We start from the raw sequence: 21,518 nt of genomic DNA on the forward strand, positions 1-21,518 counted from the left end.
TGATGGGGTAATGGCAGATTCTGTTAATGCCTTTAAGAGGGGCCTGGATGAGTGTTATGTAACATACATAATTGTTTCCTTCAGGAATACCTCTATGGAAAATCCACAAAATATTTAACATTCAATGACTTTATTAATAAGGAACTGATGTTATGTTATAACTGAAGTTATGCATTTTGGTAGAAATAATATAAACGCGAACTATCTACTGAATGAGAGTGTGTTGGGGGTATCCTTAATGGAGAAGGATCTAGGGGTTTTTGTAGATAACAAGTTGTCTAATTCCAGGCAGTGTCATTCTGTGGCTACTAAAGCAAATATAGTGCTGTCTTGTATAAAAAAGGGCATTGACTCAAGGGATGAGAACATAATTTTGCCCTTTTATAGATTTTATAAGGCCTCACCCTGAGTATGTGGGGCAGTTTTGGGCTCCAGTCCTTAAGAAGGATATTAATGAGCTGGAGAGAGTGCAGAGACTGCAACTAAACTGGTAAAGGGGATGGAAGATTTAAAGGAGAAGGAAAGGCTAAGTCACTTGGGGGTGCCAAAATGTTAGGCACCCCCAAGTGACTTAGATCGCATACCTTCTACCCCGGGCTGGTGCCCCTGTACGGAGAGAACAGCACCACCCCGGGGTAGCAGCGTGCGCATGCGCAGTAGAGTGAAAAGCCGAACTTAAACAAGAAAGTCAGCTTTTCACTCTACTGCGCATGCGCCGGCTGGCGGATTTCGCCGGCAGAAGAGAGGAAGGAGGAAGCGCTTCCTACAGGTACCCTGGCCTGGTGCTTTTTTCTCCTAACGGGCACCAGCCCAGGGTACAAGGTAAGCGATCTAAGTCACTTGGGGGTGCCTAACATTTTGGCACCCCCAAGTGACTTAGCCTTTCCTTTCCCTTTAAACTATGAGGTGAGACTGTCAGGGTTGGGGTTGTTTTCTCTGGAAAAGAGGCGCTTGCGAGGGGACATGATTACTCTGTACAAGTACATTAGAGGGGATTATAGGCAGATAGGGGGGTTCTTTTTTCCCGTAAAAACAATCAACGCACCAGAGGTCACTCCTTTAGATTAGAGGAACGGAGCTTCCATTTGAAGCAGCGTAGGTGGTTTTTCATAGTGAGGGCGGTGAGGTTGGGGAATGCCCTTCCTAGTGATGGGGTAATGGCAGATTCTGTTAATGCCTTTAAGAGGGGCCTGGATGAGTGTTATGTAACATACATCATTGTTTCCTTCAGGAATACCTCTATGGAAAATCCACAAAATATTTAACATTCAATGACTTTATTAATAAGGAACTGATTCTGTTCTCAAACTCGGACAATGAAAGATCCATCCCTTCCCTGGTTGATGGTAAGTTTTTCAGATCTACATGGGTGAATTTATATAGGGTTTACATGCTTTTCGGTGATTAATTAGTTGATTATATTTTGTTTACAAGGTTTGAAACCTGGGCAGAGGAAAGTGTTGTTCACTTGCTTTAAAAGAAATGATAAGCGTGAAGTTAAGGTGGCCCAGTTGGCTGGTTCTGTGGCTGAAATGTCTGCATACCATCATGGTGAGGTACGTTGTGGCAGTACTTAACTGTTTCAAAAAGGAGTAAAAAATTTTTTTTTTTTGTAACTAAACCCCTTTCCTGTTCAGTCACATAACAATGTGCTTTGATAAGGTTTACTGAACTATGAAATATTCTGCCCTTCTTACAACATAACTTCAAGTAATCTGTAAGAGAAGATGGTGTCGTACTCTTGTGTCTCATAACCTCTTGCCTGTACTATAACCTGTAAGTATTCTTGCTTTCCAGACTTCTCTAATGATGACCATCATCAACTTGGCACAAAACTTTGTCGGAAGTAACAACGTCAGCCTCTTGCAACCAATTGGTCAGTTTGGCACTAGGTTGCATGGTGGCAAAGATGCTGCCAGTCCTCGATACATCTTCACCATGTTAAGGTGAGTAGTAGTCAAAATATCTTGTGATTATTGCCATGGCCAAAAATTTACAGAAAAATCATTTTTTCGGCGCATATATGCATGCCAGGCAACCCCAATATCTATGTACCATGGTACCACGTTTGTCAGTGGACTTTCAGCCATGGCATGGTGCAGTGACAGAGCATTGAAAATATAATACTGATCCATGTTTTGATTGTTTGGTTTATAACCCTGAACAATACAACATTGGCAATAACTCGTACTGTTCTGGATCAGCTTTTTTATGGCTGCCTTAACTCTGCAGCAGGTGTTACCACAATTTCCTTTTGTAATAATTCAAATCATGGAGCTCTGAATAAGCTATAACCTATCATTTTCTTTCAGCACCCTGGCTCGACTACTTTTCCCTGCAATGGATGACAGTGTCTTAAAGTTTATGTATGACGACAACCAGAAGGTTGAGCCAGAGTGGTACATTCCCATCATACCCACAGTTCTGGTGAATGGTGCAGAGGGTATTGGCACAGGCTGGTCGTGCAAAATTCCCAATTACGACACCCGTGAAATTGTGAGCAATATTGGTCGTTTGCTGGATGGACTTGAGCCTCTGCCAATGGTTAGTAACTAAATACATTGTATATTACTACTATAACTTAAGTAGTCCAGATATCTTTTTAAAAAAAACAGTGTCTTTCTACAATAATATATAATTGACAGCATTGTTATAAGGCCACTGTACACCATCCATGATTTCTGTTTTGTCTTGGTTTTACAAAACGTTTTGGTCTAGTACTAATTAAAAGTGAACTCATTGCATTTATTTCTTCCTAAAAACAGCTTCCCAGCTATAAAAATTTCAAAGGTTTGATTCAAGAACTTGGGCCAAACCAGTACATTCTGAATGGTGAGGTGTCTGTGCTCGATAACACAACTATAGAAATCTCGGAACTTCCAGTCAGGACGTGGACTCAGGTATGGCAACCACTGATATTTATGCAATGTCTTAAATGTTTTACATAGTTTTATTCTTTATTAATATATAAAGAATAAAATAGGTGCATTTATATGGAAGGTGCCAAGATTTCATGTGTTCATAAGACTCATTAACACCTAATATTTTGCAATAGGAAATATTCTTATGTACATTTTTTTTTTTTTTTTTTCCCTTCTGCACCCAGAATTATAAGGAGCAGGTTCTAGAGCCTATGCTAAATGGCACAGAGAAAACACCACCTCTGATCACAGACTATAAGGAGTACCACACCGACACCACTGTGAAGTTTGTGGTCAAACTGACTGAGCAAAAGCTAATGGAGGCTGAAGCTGCCGGGCTTCACAAAGTCTTTAAGCTGCAGACACCTCTCACGTGTAATTCTATGGTAGGTTTTCATCCTGCAGTTGTTTCCCAGAGGGCATACTTCTTTTTTTCTATTTCTGATGACATATACCTAAATATAATTGGTTATCTATTGCTGCATTATTGGAGAATATATGCAGAGTAGCAGTTAATGTAACAAATAGAGACCAAGCCTTTCAGCTTACAGTATTAAAGTTGTAGCCGTGCAAGAATGTTTGATAAGGTAGCAGAGATTAACCTTTAAGGACAGCTAGCCCTGTCTGCCTTTTATTCCTAATGCATGCAGCATGTTCATATCTGCTCTGGGCTGCTAGTAACGGGCAAACCATATTACCAAACAGTGCATTCAGCCACAGACCCATTGCTTTCTATTTAAATGTGTTATTTATTTGTATAACACCTCCCAAGTTACTCAGTACTCATACATTTATTTATAAAAAATAAACAGGGCTGTCAAGCTCATAGATCTCATCATTAGAGAGAGAAACTACCATGTTCAGTTTTTCGATGTCCCAATATAGCAGTGTAATTTCCATTTGCTTGTGACATATACCAATTACAGTAGCATGTATAATGTGCTGGTAATTTTTCAGGTGCTATTTGACCACGTTGGGTGCTTGAGGAAATATGAAACAGCGACTGATATCTTGCGGGAATTTTTTGTCCTTCGACTTAAGTATTATTCTCTAAGAAAGGACTGGCTTGTAGGCATGCTAACTGCTGAGGCCTCCAGACTTTCCAACCAGGCCAGATTCATCTTAGAAAAAATAGAGGGCAAGATCGTCATAGGTAAGGAATCTGATATAACAATCATACATTTGTGTGTTTCTTAATCTATCTTAATCTTAACCCAATGGCGTCCTTCTCTTCTAGAAAACAAACCAAAGAAAGAGCTTATACAGATGCTTGTCCAACGAGGATACGACTCGGACCCCGTCAAGTCCTGGAAACAAACTCAGGAGAAGGTATTCATTTGTGTAAAGTTGTCTTGATGGAATCTGTTCTTAATCACGAAACAAAAGCAACACAAGGCTAATGTCCAATGGAGCGATTAAGTCAGCTGTGATAGATCTCTACTACCGTGTGTGTCTAATTACTCTGAAATGCCTCCTACAGGCAACATTGCATGACTTCGGAAAACAGAAGTGGTGCATAGGCCATTCCATTAAGTTATTGCATTTGTTCGGAGTGGCTAGTCACCCATGGTAGCAGGGATCTGGGCAACTAAATCGCTCCAAGGGGCATTAGCCTAAAATAGCAGTATAACTAAAGAGCTCACTCATTTACAGTTGTTCCTTAGCATTGACTTGCTCCTGGTCAGTAATGCAAAAAAAAAGTTCCTCACATTATAGCTTTGTGCCATAAGCTTATCTGAACAAAAAGATGTTTAAAAAGTGATACTTTAAAAAAAATGACTGTAAAGGATATAATTTTGTCTACATGCTTTAATTGATTAGGATGCTTTGAGCCCTGCCTCTGAAATGTGGCCCAGACACAAATGTGCTATCTGGGATGATGGGGTTTCCTTACTGCAATTACTGAGCTTATACTAAAGAGGTTGCAAACTAGTGAAATAAGGGCACTTTGGTTGTTTTAGAACAGCTAACATCCTGTTTCTAGTTAACGGGTCTGGTGATTGGAATACACTTTACCATTGCAACAGGAAGAAGCCGGTGAACTGTTAGAAGAAGAAGAAACAGAAGTCAATACAGCTGGGCCTGATTTCAATTACCTTCTTGGCATGCCTTTGTGGAACCTGAGTAAAGAAAAGAAAGATGAGCTGTGTAAGCAGAGAGACGTCAAGGTATGACCATGACATGCAGCCTACGTGACTGTTGTAAACCTGATACAAATGAGCAAAATGTGTTTCCGACTTTTACTTGACAGTGCTGAGACTAGTCATTTTCTATCATATCTGTCCAAGTCCTGAGATGCAAGCTACATGACCTTACCTGCAACAAGCAGCTAGGACTGCAACCCAAGCAGTTGTAGTTTCACAGACCTCCATTTCATCTTATAGGGCCTAAGTATTGGGGATTCTATTGCTCCATGTTAAAATTAGATCTTTTTTATTTGAACCTTTTTAAAAGCAGATATATGCAAACCTTTTTACTATTCTACAGGGTTTGATTAACTTGAAACCACACCCATGTTATCACATGACCATACCCATATTAATGGTTGTAGTACAGCAAAAACCTGCCATACTCTGCCTGCCCTACCCTGCCTGTGTGTGCCATACTTTCACTGTGTGTGCCATTCTTGGCTGGTTTGTGCCATACTTGGCCTGTGTGTGCCATACTCTGCCTTCCCTACCCTACCTGTGTGTGCCATACTCTGCTTGCCCTATGCTGCCCGTGTGTATGGCACACACAGGCAGCCTACAGTGACACAATGCTGGCACTGCTCCTACAGTCTGCACAATAAATATATATTAAAAAACTTTTTAATTGCAGTACCACCTCAGTATATGTTCTTTTTGTAGTATGCAGGGATTATTTGTGGGTTTCTACTGCTCCTGAGGTGTGAACAGGGGAACACAGTTTAATAGGTTCTTCTACATTACATCCCAGAGGCTGGTTATCTTCAAACTCAAAAGGCTCTAAAATCATTACAAAGATTTGGTTGTCTGAATAAAAGACCTTTCAAAAAGTCTTAAATGGCAAAGAACTAAAATAGTTCTTTAGAGTTGTTTTTCCATCTTAAGTGAATTTAGTTGTTTGGGTTTGACTAGGAACAAATGTGGCTTATTTGCCAATTCTAAGATGGTTAGATATTATGACCAGTAGTGGTCGGCAGATACAAGCCCATGAAATGTCAGCCTTATATAGCCATATGGTATGGTACCATAAATCTCTGCTACAGCATCATATCTTGGTGTGTGCTGGGCTTCCATTTTTTCTTGCTTTCCTGGATTATGGACCTGGCCAGTTTAGGGCGTTACACCACTGGCGACAGTCAGATACTATACTGGGGGTGCTTCCAAACATACATTACTGTCTCCAGAAACCAACCCTTCTTTAATTGTGACTTTCAGTGGTCGGATAACTCATCAGAGATGTTTGCTTGGGTTTTACTGCATAGCATTTACTTATTACTAAATATGGAGTTGCCTTGATGTTGGTTTGATAATATTTAAATACTTCCACCTTCTCTAGTGGTGAGTGTCACTATCTGGCATTTCCAATAAATGCTGTCATTTTGTTTTTAGAACGCAGAGCTTCAGGACCTGAAAAAGAAATCACCTTCTGACTTGTGGAAAGAAGACCTTTCTGCATTTGTTGAGGAGCTAGACGTAAGTAGTAACATCTATCCTTCCTTTGTCTATTTGGTATTTGTTGCTTTATATAAATTGCTGCGGTTCCAACAACAGGAGTTGTGTTCTTGCTTTGTGACAGCGTGTAGAAGCCAAAGAAAGGGAAGAACAGTCCGTAACAACAGGCAAAGTGGTTAAAGGAAAGAGTGGGAGACCGCAAGTAAAGAAAATGCAATTGCAGGAAATTATGCCATCTCCACATGGCAGGCGTGTTGTCCCTAAGGTCACAACAGCCATGAAAGCGGAAGCCACCAAAAAGATGAAAAAGAGAATTAAGGTAAACGAGCGTTTCTGTATAGATTTAGGTTTGCTTGGCTCAACAATAACTGGCCTTTTTGAGCATATGTATATATAGAATATGTATTGACTTTTGCATTTATAAAATGTACCCAAACATTTGCCATTTGTTAGGGTGAGGATGTTGCTAAGAAGATGGATTTCGAAGACGATGGTGAAGGAGACAGCTTAAATTCACCAGAACAAAGTCCAGAGAGCCTAACGCTTGCCGAAAGATTAAGCAAAAAAGTTAAAAAAGAGCCAGGTGTGTAAATGGTTTTTAATGAAAGCTTCTCTGTTTGCATGCTGGTGTTATGCTGCAATCTAACATTTCTATAACTGCTTTTACATAAAGGCGCAAAGGCTGTCAAAGACAAGAAGCAGGCAACGTTACCCTTCAAGCCAGTAAAAAAAGAGGCAAAGAGCACATTCCAGGATTCAGAGAGCGAGTCCGAGGAAGAAGTGGTGCCACGTGCTGCTCAGCCACGCCGCAATGTTGCAGGTGAGAAATGCTAGTAGCAAATTTACCTCTGCAGTCTGAACACAGTTGGGGTTTTATGAACATAGTGTTTAACATGGTGTTAGGGCTTCCCGACAAATGCCTCTGATGCAAGTACTGGTGCAAAAAGGGGGCCCTATAGAGGCCAGTGCTGGGGGTTTTTTTGTTTGTTTTTAGAGCTTCTTTATTGTTTCATTCATTCATTTACTGATAGTTGCCTAGGCCTGCTATGGAATGTGTTACCACATAAAAGGGTTCTGCTTGATAACAAATGTTTTTATTTGCTTCTAGCTAAAGTGAACTATATGTTGAGCTCTGATGAAGACGGTGAAGAAGAGGGAAGCGGCATAAAGATGCCTCAGGAGAAGAGTGACAGTGAATTCAGTGATTTCAACCCAAAATCTGATTCAGAAGATGAATCCTTTGTAGTTGCAAAGCCAGCCAAAAAGCCCAGAGCTGCGCCCAAGTGAGTACTCTCCCCTCCCTTTAGGTACAAATCAACTTAAGCCATTTCTTGGTGACAATTTTGTTTCCACCATTTAATGCTGCTTACTAAAAAAAGGATGTGATTGGAAACTACCTTACTGGCATCCTGATGGAAATTGGTAGCTTCTAAATGTTAGTATTATATAGACAACATGCATTTTTTCCCTGGCAACCAGGTAGAAACTTGAATGAGGGGGAGTGATTTAAAAAACTTATAAAAAGTAACAGAATTGCAAACATACAGAGTTGGTGACTACTGATTTAAAGGCTTTTTTTTCTGTAAGATTTGATGTTTTGTCTAAAATGGTTTAACTTATTTAACAGGAAAGCTAAAAAGATTGAAAGCCCAGAAAACTCTCCACAGAAAGACAAAGCAGGTATGTTTTATCAAGAATAGCTGCTTGGGATATTCACATAGTAATACATTACATATGGCAACGTGTTTTGGGGGTTTTATGAGCCCAGTACAAATGGGACCACAATGAAATAAAGGATCACACATGTATGTTTACCCCAGTTCAGCCATATGTTGGCTTGTTTTTCTGCTGCAATGAAACATGCTATATTCATAGATAACATAACACAACATATATTAACCATTCTGTATCCTGGCAGATCTGAGTTATGTCTTGGTATTAATGTGACTGGTTCTGTTGTATTTTTGTCTAGCTCCAGTAATTGCATTAGATGAAGATGAGGATACTCCCATAATGACCAGTGCTCCCAGCGCCCCTGCACCGGCTCCCAGTGCCAAAGTGTCAAGTGCTAAAGTGGCAGAGAAGAAACCTGCACCTAAAAAACGAGTCCAGAAACCGAAGACTGGTGAGAACTTCTGTTTTGCAATATATTAAACGTGGGCAATTTTTTTTGTTTAAGTATCTTAATATCCAAGTTTGGCCCACTACAGATCTTTACTGCGTTTGCCGTGACCTTGTGTATACAGAAGTATGCCGATGTAAAACACTTCATTTCTGGTGTTTGTATCACAGTAAATATAATAATAATAATAATCCAATTCTACTTTGAAACTTTGAGTTGGTGGAACATGAAAAAGCCCATACAGAGCTGCAAAATGTTAACAGCTGCATTTACCAGCTCCAGATTGGCAATTGGACTCGTTTCTGGATCAATATCCCAGTAGCATTGTATTAGGCATTCCTGCTGAGCAGCACTGGGAACATGGATTTGATTCAGACCAGGGCATATCTGCAGTTTGTATGTTCTGCATCTGCTCTTTGTAGCAACCAGTCAGTTGGTTTGAGAGACCCTGGAATATGAATAGAAAAATTAATAAAAAGTAACTAAAATTGTAGCTTCACAGAGCTACTGGGGTCAGTGACCCCCATTTTATAGCTGGAAAGAGTTAGAAGATGAGGGCAAATAATTAAACTATAACAAATAATAAAGACCAATTGAAAGTGGATGTGGAGCTACTGAAGAGTATATTTCTTCTGGGAGGACCGCCTAATGAAGACAAACTTAAACCCAGTTTCTCCCACGTCTAGGGGGGACACAGGGACCGTGGGGTAAAGGGCCCCTCCCATCAGGAGGCAGGACACTGAAGAACAGAGTTGAGGACCCTCCTCCTCCTCTCCCTTTATCCCCCTCTCAACCCGGAAGGGATCCAGTTTTTCAGTGTCCTGTCCTCAGGAGGTTAGGAATGGCCTCTAGGTAGGCCCACCAAAGGAACCTACGGTTAGTGAGTAGCACTAACAGGGGTGAGGCCGTGTCAGCCTAGCTGTTCACTGACGGCTAGCCCCCCCCCCCCCGCGGGATCAACAGCTGTCCCAGGCCTTGCATCAGTGCTCCCCCTCCCCCCAGAGGTAAGGTGAGCGCGTAACCTGGAGAGATCCCCCACCTCGCATGTACTAGAGGGCCACGACACACACTCTTGCCTGCAGCCCCTGAACGGCGGCAGTCAGTAGGCGCTCTTCCCCCAGGCGAGCCGATTCCTTCTCCTGTGCCCCAGCCAGCGGCGCGGCCAGAGTGACGTCACTCTGTGCGCCCTCTCTCGCGCGCTCCGCTCCTCTGTTCCCCCCAACGCGGTAGAACGCTGACAGGCGCAAGAGTGTGGGCTCTCTCCCAACACCCTCAGCAGAGCAGTTGCTTGAGTGACACGCAGGACTCTCCAGCATGACTGACGGTAGGGGGGATCTGTTCTCCAGGGGGGGCAGGCACTCTAACCCAGTTACCTTCCTTGCATGCTCCAAATGCCTCACCAAATTCAGAGAGGGCCAAGCTGAGCCACTCTGTCCAGCTTGCAGCCCTGCTCAGCCCCACACATCTGGCACCACTGCCCCATGCACTGCAGCAGCTCCAGATGGGGTACCAAAAGCCCCTTCCCAGGGGATTACTGATCCACAGGGCACCTCTGAGGCCCCAGGATGGGCGGTAGCACTGTCACAGTCCCTTTCCAGCCTACAATGCATACCACTGCTGACCTAGTCTATTGACAGGATGTTAGCCAAACTGACCTCCTCACCTACCACTGACAAGAAGCGCAAGTGGACGGCCGGCCGTCCAACCCTATCCACCAGAGACCCGTTATCTCTCCTATCGTCCGAGGAGGAGGAGGCTAGCGAAGGAGAAATTCTCTCCTCTTCAGCATCCAACTCTACAGATTCAAGAGGAAGAGACGACACAGAAGAAGTCCTCTTCACTGTTCAAGAGACAACACAAGACCTCTGCAGTGTTCCCAGCCCACGATCAGAAGCAAGCCATAATATCAGAAGAGTGGAAGACGCCAGACAAAAAATTCCAGGTTTCAAAACACTTCACCAGACAGTATCCCTTCCCGAAGGAGGCCGTAGAGAAATGGAGTACACCTCCAGTGGTCGATGCCCCGGTAACGCTCCTTTCCAAGGCCACCGCCATTCCAGTGCCAGATGCCTCAGCCTTTAAGGACCCAACAGACAAGAGGATGGAGGCTCTACTCAAGGCAGACTTTCTCTCTGTGGGATCAGCATTGCGACCTGTTCTAGCGTCTGCCTGGGTGAGCCGGGCAGTCGAGTCATGGTCTGCCTCCCTTCTTCAGACCGCCCAGGAGGGGCGGATCTAGGGAACAGATAGTCCAATTAGCAGCCTACATCCAGGAAGCCAATCAATTCCTAGCAGACGCCTCCCTGGACGCAGCTCGGGTACTGGCCAGGGCCTCCGCCCTCTCGGTCGCAGCCCGCAGGGCTAAAACTTTGGTCCGCTGACCTGAGTTCAAAAAAGTCTCTGGTCTCCATCCCCTTCCAGGGTTCCAAGCTATTTGGAGAGGAGCTCGACAAGATAATCTCGCAAGCCACTGGGGGCAAGAGCACCCTGCTGCCCCAAACCAAGCCCAAATCAGCGTTCAACCCAAGAAGGGGTCATTCCTTTCGTAACCAAGGGTTTCGTAGCACCAAGACCAGCTCGTCCTCAACCCACCAGTCATCCTTCAAGGGACGATTCTCCAACAAGGGAAAAACCCCCTGGCAGTCCCGCAAGCCCCAGCCCCAGCCCAAGTCACCAGGAGATAAGACCACACACTCATGACTACGCCTGGGAGAATTCAGACACCGGCCTTATAGGAGGACGACTTCGGCATTTCGCAAATGTCTGGAAACTACATGTGGAGGATCCATGGGTTTCACAAACAATTGCAACTGGCTAGAATTCCACCAATGCCCCCCAAGGCACTTCTTCATGTCCAGGATTCAACATCAGATCTCCAAACAGGCTGCCTTCTATATAATAGAAAGGCTGCGAGAGACCGGGGTTATTGTGCCGGTCCCCCAACACCAAAGGTTTCAAGGGTTTTACTCAAACCTTTTCATAGTCCCAAAGAAAGATGGATCTTTTCTGGCCCATACTGGACCTAAAGTGGATAGTCTACCACAGGTTCAAAATGGAGTCCGTGCGCACCATTCGGGCTTTGGAACCAGGAGACTTCCTGGCTTCCTTAGACATTCAGGATGCGTACCTACACATTCCAATCTTCCCACCCCACCAACAGTACCTCAGGTTTGCATTTCAGAATCAACACTTTCAATTTGTTGCTCTACCCTTCGGTCTATCCTTGGCACCTCGAACATTCACGAAGATCATGGCGTCTATGGAAGCCTTCCTCCGTGTCCGAGGTGTATTTATAATGCCGTACTTGGACGACCTCCTAATCAAGGCGAGATCCAAGGCCTTGGCCGAACACAATGTACACCTAACAGTTCAGAGCCTCCAGATGTTCGGATGGTCCATCAATGTGGACAAGTCGTCCTTGACACCCAGCCAAAGTATGCCGTTCCTGGGCCTACAGTTTCAGACAGATTCAGAAAGTATTCCTCCCCAGGGAGAAACAGCTCAAGATTCAGAAATCGGTCAGACTACTCCGAACGACAGCACACCCAACGATCCAGATGTGCATGAGAGTCCTGGAACTGAGGGTCTCCACCATGGAGGCAGTCCCATTCGCCCAATTCCGTCTCCGACATCTCCAGACGACGGTGTTAAGACTCTGAAACAGGACAACCCTTCATTAGAGAATAACCCTACCAGAAAACATTGTGAGCTCGCTAACCTGGTGGCTAACACAAGAACGGCTAACACAGGGAAGGAGCTTCCTGGAACCAGCGTGGTTAATCGTAACCACGGACGCCAGCCTCACCGGATGGGGGCAACGTTTCAGGGAAGAGCCGCACAGGGAATTTGGACAAGGGAAAAAAACAGTCTTCCAATAAACATAGTGGAATTAAGAGCCATACTTCGGGCACTCCAGTCATGGGAACATCTCCTGAGAAACCAGGCAGTTTGAATTCAGTCGGACAATGCCACAGCAGTGGCATATATAAATCGACAGGGCGGCACAAGAAGCAGCAGGGCAAACCAGGAAGTGACCTTCATCCTAGAGTGGGCGGAAAGGACGGCCACCCAAATATCCGCAATTCACATTCCAGGAGTGAGCAACGTAGAGGCCGACTTTCTCAGCAGACATCTGGATCCAGGAGAGTGGCAACTACACCAGGACGGCTTTCTCTGCCTGACACAGAAATGGGGAGTGCCAGAAATCGACCTCATGGCCTCCAGGCACAATCGAAGGGTACCCAGATTCTATGCGAGGTACCGCGATCCCCTGGCGGAAGGGGTAGACGCCATGACCATCCCATGGCAATTTCGACTGGCATATGTGTTCCCACCCCCCCCAATGTTACCACGCGTACTGAGGAAGATAGCAACGGTACCGGCTACGGTAATTCTCGTTGTACCACGTTGGCCCAGGAGATCCTGGTACTCCAGTCTTCTAGAGATGTCATTAGAACCTCCAGTAGAACTTCCAGTATTCCCACAACTTCTGTCCCAGGTTCCTCTCTTCCATCACAAGCCCCACCTCTTTGTCTTAACGGGATGGCTCTTGAGGCGTCAGTACTGAGAGAGAAGGGATTTTCGGAAGACGTAATCATGACCATGATTAGGGCCCGAAAGCCGGTAATGTCAAAGATCTATCACCGGGTGTGGGAGTGCTACCGACGGTGGTGTGAGGATGAGGAGATCTCGTTCATGGAATTCAGTGTTCCTCGAATCCTACAATTCCTCCAGGCAGGCCTTCAGAAAGGATTCCGTCTGGGCTCCCTAAAGACGCAGGTCTCGGCTCTATCAATCCTATTCCAGGAGCGCATAGCCCTTTCGGAGGATGTTTGCAAGTTCCTTCAGGCTCACATTTCTCCTCCGTTCAGACACCCTATACCTCTGTGGGATCTTAACCTGGTTCTGAACGCCCTCCTTGACAGCCTCTTTGAGCCACTGATGGAAGTGGGAGTAGAATTCCTCACTTGGAAAACAGTTTTTCTAGTCGCCATAGCCTCCGCCAGAAGAGTGCCAGAGCTGGGGGCTTTATCCTGCTCAGAATGATTTCTAATCCTACATGAAGATAGGGCGGTACTTCGGACAACCCCCGATTTTCTGCCCAAGGTGGTATCCTCATTCCACATAAACACCAAGATTGTTTTGCCTTCCTTCTGCAGTAGTCCTAAGAACGACAAGGAGAAGAGTTAACATCGCCTGGACGTGGTCAGACATAGATCTCTCACACTCGAGTTTTTAGACAGACAGATACACTGTTTGTGATTCCGTCAGGAGCAAGAAAAGGTCTCCCAGCCACGAAAACCACTCACTATAGCGCGATGGATAAGAGACAGTGAGACGAGCCTACCTGACACAGAGGAAGGTACCACCAATCAAGATCAGAGCACACTCTACTAGAGCTCTGGGAACATCATGGGCACACCGGAACCTTGCATCGACTGAGCAAGTTTGCAGAGCGGCTACTTGGTCCTCTCTTCACACTTTCACCAGATTTTATCAATTCAACACTTACCTGTCGGCGGAGGCAGCCTTCGGAAGGAAGGTGCTCCAGGCAGTAGTTTCCTAAACGGGCAGAGTTCTCCCTCCCTAATGTGGGGTGGCTTTGGTACGTCCCCACGGTCCCTGTGTCCCCCTAGACGTGGGAGAAAAGGAAATTTATGTACTTACGGTTAAATCCTTTTCTCTCCAGTCGTAAGGGGGACACAGTGCTTCCCTCCCTGAACTCTTGTTTTAGTTATCCTCAGTCTTGTTGGGAGTTGTAGTTCGGCTATGAGTTAATTCTTTGTTACAAACTGAATCCCTTCTGGGTTGAGAGGGGATAAAGGGAGAGGAGGAGGAGGGTCCTCAACTCTGTTCTTCAGTGTCCTGCCTCCTGATGGGAGGGGCCCTTTACCCCACGGCCCCTGTGTCCCCCTTAAAGGTCCCCATACACGGGCCGACTATAGCTGCCGATATCGGTCCCTTGGACCGATTCGGCAGCTAATCGGCCCGTGTATGGGGAGAGCAGAGCGGCCTGGCCGACCGATATCTGGCCTGAAATTGGCCAGATCTCGATCGGCCAGGTTAGAAAATCCGGTCGGATCGGGGACCGCATTGGCTCGTTGATGCGGTCCCCGATCCGACTGCCCCATTGCCGCCCACATAATCCGATCGTTTGGCCCCAGGGCCAAACTATCTGATTTTTTTTTTTTTACCTAAATGCTCCCCGATATCGCCCACCCGTAGGTGGGGATATCGGGGGAAGATCCGCTCGCTTGGCGACATCGCCAAGCGAGCAGATCTGCTCGTGTATGGCCACCTTAAAGGAACAGTAACGCCAAAAATGAAAGTGTATTAAAGTATTTAAAATATAATGTACAGTTACCCTGCACAGGTAAAGTTGTGTATTTGCTAAAGTAACAGTAATATAGCTTATATAAATAAGCTGCTGTGTGGCCATGGGGGCAGCCATTCAACCTGTAAAAAAGGAGAAAAGGCACAGGTTACATAGCAGATAACCGATAAGCTCTGTAGAATATAATGGGACTTTATCTGTTATCTGCTATGTGCCTGTGCCTTTTCTCCTTTGAATGGCTGCCACCATGGCTACACAGCAGCATTCTGTATATAAACTATAGTAGTCTTTCTGAGGCAAACACATCAGCTGTACCAACACAGGGCAACAGTACATAATATCGTAATTATTTTTATACACTTTCATTTTTTGGTGTTACTGTTCCTTTAAGACTGGAGAGAAAAGGATTTAACCGCAAGTACATAAATTTCCTTATCACAGGTAATAAGATGCTGGGTGTTTTTTTGTTTGATTTTAGAGCCTCTTCATTGTTTCATCATTCATTCATTCATTTACTGATAGTTGCCTAGGCCTGCTATGGAATGTGTTACCACATAAAAGGGTTCTGCTTGATAACAAATGCTTTTATTTGCTTTTAGCTAAAGTGAACTATATGTTGAGCTCTGATGAAGACGGTGAAGAAGAGGGAAGTGGCATAAAGATGCCTCAGGAGAAGAGTGACAGTGAATTCAGTGATTTCAACCCAAAATCTGATTCAGAAGATGAATCCTTTGTAGTTGCAAAGCCAGCCAAAAAGCCCAGAGCTGCGCCCAAGTGAGTACTCTCCCCTCCCTTTAGGTACAAATCAACTTAAGCCATTTCTTGGTGACAATTTTGTTTCCAGCATATAATGCTGCTTACTAAAAAACTATGTGATTGGAAACTACCTTACTGGCATCCTGATGGAAATTGGTAGATTCTAAATGTTAGTATTATACAGACAACATGCACTTTTACTCTGGCAACCAGCTAGGAACTTGAATGAGGCTGAAATATCTATAGGGGAGTGATTTAAAAACTTAAAAAAAAAAGTAACAGAATTGCAAACATACAGAGTTGGTGACCCCTGATTTAAAGGCTGTTTTTCTGTAAGATTTGATGTTTTGTCTAAAATGGTTTAACTTATTTAACAGGAAGGCTAAAAAGATTGAAAGCCCAGAAAACTCTCCACAGAAAGACAAAGCAGGTATGTTTTATCAAGAATAGCTGCTTGGGAGATTCACATAGTAATACATTACGTATGGCAACGTGATTTGGGGGTTTTATGAGCCCAGTACAAATGGGACCACAATGAAATAAAGGATCACACATGTATGTTTACCCCAGTTCAGCCATAAGTTGGCTTGTTTTTCTGCTGCAATGAAACATGCTATATTCATAGATAACATAACACAACATATATTAACCATTCTGTATCCTGGCAGATCTGAGTTATGTCTTGGTATTAATGTGACTGGTTCTGTTGTATTTTTGTCTAGCTCCAATAATTGCATTAGATGAAGATGAGGATACTCCCATAATGACCAGTGCTCCCAGCGCCCCTGCACCGGCTCCCAGTGCCAAAGTATCGAGTGCAAAAGTGGCAGAGAAGAAACCTGCACCTAAAAAACGAGTCCAGAAACCAAAGACTGGTGAGAACTTTTTCTGTTTTACAATATATTAAACGTGGGCAATTTTTTTTGTTTAAGTATCTTAATATCCAAGTTTGGCCCACTACAGATCTTTACTAAGACTACAATTCTGGTGTTTGTATCGCAGTAAATGCCTAATAATCCAATTCTACTTTGAAACTTTGAGTTGGTGGAACATGAAAAAGCCCATACAGAGCTGCAAAATGTTAACAGCTGCATTTAACAGCTCCAGATTGGCAATTGGACTCGTTTCTGGATCGATATCCCAGTAGCATAGTATTAGGCATTCCTGCTGAGCAGCACTGGGATATCCCAGTAGCATTATATTAGGCATTCCTGCTGAGCAGCACTGGGATATCCCAGTAGCATTATATTAGGCATTCCTGCTGAGCAGCACTGCGATATCCCAGTAGCATTGTATTAGGCATTCCTGCTGAGCAGCACTGCGATATCCCAGTAGCATTGTATTAGGCATTCCTGCTGAGCAGCTCTGCAATATCCCAGTAGCATTGTATTAGGCATTCCTGCTGAGCAGCACTGCGATATCCCAGTAGCATTGTATTAGGCATTCCTGCTGAGCAGCACTGCGATATCCCAGTAGCATTGTATTAGGCATTCCTGCTGAGCAGCACTGCGATATCCCAGTAGCATTGTATTAGGCATTCCTGCTGAGCAGCACTGCGATATCCCAGTAGCATTGTATTAGGCATTCCTGCTGAGCAGCTCTGCAATATCCCAGTAGCATTGTATTAGGCATTCCTGCTGAGCAGCACTGCGATATCCCAGTAGCATTGTATTAGGCATTCCTGCTGAGCAGCTCTGCAATATCCCAGTAGCATTGTATTAGGCATTCCTGCTGAGCAGCACTGCGATATCCCAGTAGCATTGTATTAGGCATTCCTGCTGAGCAGCACTGCGATATCCCAGTAGCATTGTATTAGGCATTCCTGCTGAGCAGCACTGGGAACAGGGATTTGATTCAGACCAGGGCATATCTGCAGTTTGTATGTTCTGCATCTGCTGTTTGTAGCAACCAGTCAGTTGGTTTGAGAGACCCTGTAATATGAATAGAAAAAGTAACTAAAATTGTAGCTTCACAGAGCTACTGGGGTCTGTGACCCCCATTTTATAGCTGGAAAGAGTTAGAAGATGAGGGCAAATAAATAAACTATAACAAATAATAAAGACCAATTGAAAGTGGATGTGGAGCTACTGAAGAGTATATTTCTTCTGGGAGGACTGCCTAATGAAGACAAACTTAAACCCAGTTTTTGGTTTAATGGTGGGCAGCATATATACTATACCCCTTCCTGCTACTCGGGGGCAATAGCGGAACTGCTTCACCTAAGTTTTCCTTCCTTACCCTGAATAAACCAGTTACTAGCTAGGAATCTCCTGAGCAATAGGTTGAATCTAATTCAGGTGTGGTCATTTTTGACGTTTATCTTCCACTTTTATTTTTACAGAGGACAGACAGCCGTCGATTTTGGAAGCTCTAAGTAAGCCAAAACCATCAAAGTCTAAATCAACTGCAAAGAAACCTTCATCTGATTCAGAGGATGCTGCTCCGGTCCCTAAAAAGGCAGCGAAGGCAACTAAACCAAGAAAGAGGAAGAACTCTGATAGTGATTCCGGCTCTGATTTCGGGCCAAAGAAGAAAAGCAAATCTACAGCAGCGGTAAGAACTTTATATGATGGCTGTTTTATTTCCACAGTGGCAAAAAAGTAATGGCAACCAAGAATTCCTAGCTACAGAGAAAAGGGAATCATTTAACCATGAAATAAACCCAATAGGGCTGTTCTGCCCCAATAAGGGGTAATTATATCTTAGTTGGGATCAAGTACAGGTACTGTTTTATTATTACAGAGAAAAGGGAATCATTTAACCATGAAATTAACCCAATAGGGCTGTTCTGCCCCAATAAGGGGTAATTATATCTTTGTTGGGATCAAGTACAGGTACTGTTTTATTATTACAGAGAAAAGGGAATCATTTAAACATTAAATAACCCCAATAGGATTGTGTTGCCCCCAGTATGGATTAATGGAAATTTATTATTTACTTATAATGGGAGATGGCCTTTCTGTAACTCGGCACTTTCTGTATATCAGGTTCCCATGTAACGCATCCCAAACCGGTTCAGTTAGATCTGTGAAACCTCTATATAACCAATTACCTTCATCCTCCTTTATATGAACATTCACTTCCTGGGGACTTTAATTGAAGCTTCCATTATATTTGAAAGTAAAGACTTTTCCTTTTCTCTTTCCAGAAGTCAAAGCCAGCGGAAAATAAAATAACCATTGAATTCTCCGATTCAGATTGTGACATGGAGAATATTGTACCCCGTGCCAGAACCGGTCGGCAAACGAAACCCGTGACCTACCTAGAGGATTCGGATGACGACCTGTTTTAACATTAAGCTCTTGAAAAGTTTTTTGTGTGTATATAAAGCAACTTTCTGCTTTTTTAAATGGCCGCGCACTTCTAGCATTTAAAGACCTTTACTAGTACTGTAAATGAAACCTGGCTTGTTTGCATTTTAAACTGGGTTTTAATTAACCAGAACTTTTTAGTTCTCCTCTTGATTTCACTCCTGTGGTTTAGTTTCCCAATCCCTCTGTGTAAGTTAAATATCCCCTTCCAGAATCCGCAGTTTGTCATTGCTTCTATTTTCAATTTGGCACTGGAAGAGTCTTAAGGCCCCCCCATACACGGGCCAATTCTAGTTGCCGATTTGGCAGCTAATCAGCCCATGTTTGGGCACTCCCGGCGGGCCTGCCCGACCAATATCTGGCCTGAAATCGGCCTGATCTCGATCGGGCAGGTTTGAAAATCTAGTCGGATCAGAGACCGCGTCGGCTCGTTGATGCGGTCCCCGGACCGACTCTGCCTATGCCCGTCATTATAATACGATCGTTTGGCCCCAGGGCCACCCTGGATTCTCCCGATATCGCCCACCCGTAGGTGGAGATATCGGGAGAAGATGTCGCCAAGCGAGCGGATCTGCCAGTGTATGGAGACCTTTAGGGGTTTTTTCTATTGACTTGTCTGGGGGCAGAGGGGGCAGTGTTTGGTGGCAGTCAGTGTGGCTTTTTATCCCTTTGCAATAGGTGTCACACAAGGGTTAAAGCTGAACTGATTTAGCCAACGCAAGCTTAAAACTAACGAGCCTTGCCGTAATTTGGCCACGCAGCCTGTTTCCTTGTGTAAGATATGTAAATTGAGATTATCACCTTTTCTGTCTAAAATAATATTTTGCTCTTAACATAGTTTACATTTAATAGGCACCTACTGCAGCAGTTAGGCTAATGGCACACACAGGGCTTGTTTCTCCAACTGCACGGATCCACTTTCTGCATGGAGTGCCCTGGCAATGCCCTGTGTGCACAAGGAGCGGATTTCTGCACGAAAACGCAAAGGTATGCATTTTCACACCAAAATTCATTGTGTGCACACAGGCTGACAGTGGGTGGGTGTAGATCCACTCACTGGCGGTTTCTGCACCCCCATGTGTGACATAAGCGTTAAATGTCTCCTACTGTGTAAATTCTACTCAGTTACTAAAATATATGTATTAAGTATCTGCCATAAATGGAGAATCCATATAACGCTGACTGCCCCTCCCCCCCAGCAAATTTCAAATTCCTTATAGCAAATTAAATGATCCTATTTGTTACTGATTTTTAGAGTCTTGCCCTTTTATATCGTAGGAAGGATTTGTGGCTATTTGTGTGCTTTGTAACATTTTTATCCAAGTGATTTATTGAATCCCCACTGTACATAAACATTCCCCCTGTCTGTCCTTTGTACATATTTTCTATGTACCTGTACGTTATTTGTAATAAAGGTTTTGTTCTAGTAAAGTCTGGGGTTGCTTGCTTTATGCTGACAAAATATTTTTTTTTTTATAGGACAACTTTGCCTTTAAAATATTTTACCATAATTAGTTATCCTTATGTAGCACCAGTATGTTTGCGCTGAGGCAGTGTATCGCTTATAGCCTTCCTGCCCCAGTAGAAGGGTCCCTGCCACATTAATAATCACAGTCAAAGGGACAATATACTCCCCTTTTCAACATAAGTTCCATGGATAGGGCTTATGCTGAACCTATGTTTTTGGCAATTAGACGTGATTTCTGTTTCTGGCATTTAATAATATGAAGCCAGTTTCATTTAGTACCTCCTGATCTTGCAGAACTTCAAAGGAGCTGATAAACCTACTTACCAGACTACGGAGAAGCCCCTCATAATGATTGCTCCAAGGCTGCTGCTTAAAGAAGGGAGGGGATTTGTTTACAGCTAGTTAGGGAGCTCTGAATGCATTGCCCTGTTTATAGAGGGAAGGGAGACAAATACTGTATAAATAGCCTATCTTTCCAATTCGTGCTTTATAATGGCAAAAACAATTTGGATTTTTATTAAAACACAGGATGGGGAGGAGTCAGTTTCTTTTGCTAGTGTCCTGCCCCCTGGTGGTGGAGGTTATACCCATGGTCTCAGTGTCCCACAGACTAATAAAGAAAAGTATTTAATAGTGATTAACTCAAAATCCCCCCCCCCCCCCCATTCAGTTGCTTAGGGGACATGAACACTTGGCATGGGTTCCACTGCAGGCACTAAAGACACTAGAGCCTGCCCCAACCTATACCCTTCCACACTAGCCAAGCACATCAGTGACTTATTGCCCTCAGGAGATATACATAGGCTATAGCTCCAATACCAGGGACTAGCCAATTAGGCTTGCACTCATCCATGTGCTTTTGGCATTTCCCCCATCACTAGATTCCTCTAAAGTTACAATATCTCCTCCAAACTACAGGCCCTATTGGCTTGTCTATTAGGCACTTTCATTGGGTCAGGGACCCACAA

The 21,518-nt window shown here is 44.0% G+C and overlaps 1 protein-coding gene across 1 annotated transcript in view; it reads left to right on the forward strand.

Moving 5' to 3' along the window:
* The window catches only part of top2a (DNA topoisomerase II alpha), a 32,144-nt gene extending 11,631 nt beyond the window's left edge, over window positions 1–20,513 (forward strand). Inside the window, exons 18-38 of the mRNA XM_002942586.5 lie at window positions 1,232–1,346; window positions 1,435–1,556; window positions 1,798–1,946; window positions 2,313–2,544; window positions 2,766–2,900; window positions 3,107–3,307; window positions 3,879–4,074; window positions 4,159–4,250; window positions 4,949–5,089; window positions 6,497–6,580; window positions 6,684–6,878; window positions 7,013–7,142; window positions 7,233–7,379; window positions 7,668–7,842; window positions 8,187–8,239; window positions 8,532–8,684; window positions 15,615–15,789; window positions 16,149–16,201; window positions 16,494–16,646; window positions 18,113–18,324; window positions 18,920–20,513. Coding sequence (XP_002942632.3) covers window positions 1,232–1,346; window positions 1,435–1,556; window positions 1,798–1,946; window positions 2,313–2,544; window positions 2,766–2,900; window positions 3,107–3,307; window positions 3,879–4,074; window positions 4,159–4,250; window positions 4,949–5,089; window positions 6,497–6,580; window positions 6,684–6,878; window positions 7,013–7,142; window positions 7,233–7,379; window positions 7,668–7,842; window positions 8,187–8,239; window positions 8,532–8,684; window positions 15,615–15,789; window positions 16,149–16,201; window positions 16,494–16,646; window positions 18,113–18,324; window positions 18,920–19,063 — 3,057 coding nt within the window. The 3' untranslated portion in view covers window positions 19,064–20,513. The remainder of the gene's footprint in view (window positions 1–1,231; window positions 1,347–1,434; window positions 1,557–1,797; window positions 1,947–2,312; window positions 2,545–2,765; window positions 2,901–3,106; window positions 3,308–3,878; window positions 4,075–4,158; window positions 4,251–4,948; window positions 5,090–6,496; window positions 6,581–6,683; window positions 6,879–7,012; window positions 7,143–7,232; window positions 7,380–7,667; window positions 7,843–8,186; window positions 8,240–8,531; window positions 8,685–15,614; window positions 15,790–16,148; window positions 16,202–16,493; window positions 16,647–18,112; window positions 18,325–18,919) is intronic.
* Window positions 20,514–21,518: the final 1,005 nt, after the last annotated feature.

This window comes from Xenopus tropicalis, chromosome 10, assembly GCF_000004195.4.
Source record: "Xenopus tropicalis strain Nigerian chromosome 10, UCB_Xtro_10.0, whole genome shotgun sequence".
Lineage (NCBI taxonomy): Eukaryota > Metazoa > Chordata > Amphibia > Anura > Pipidae > Xenopus > Xenopus tropicalis.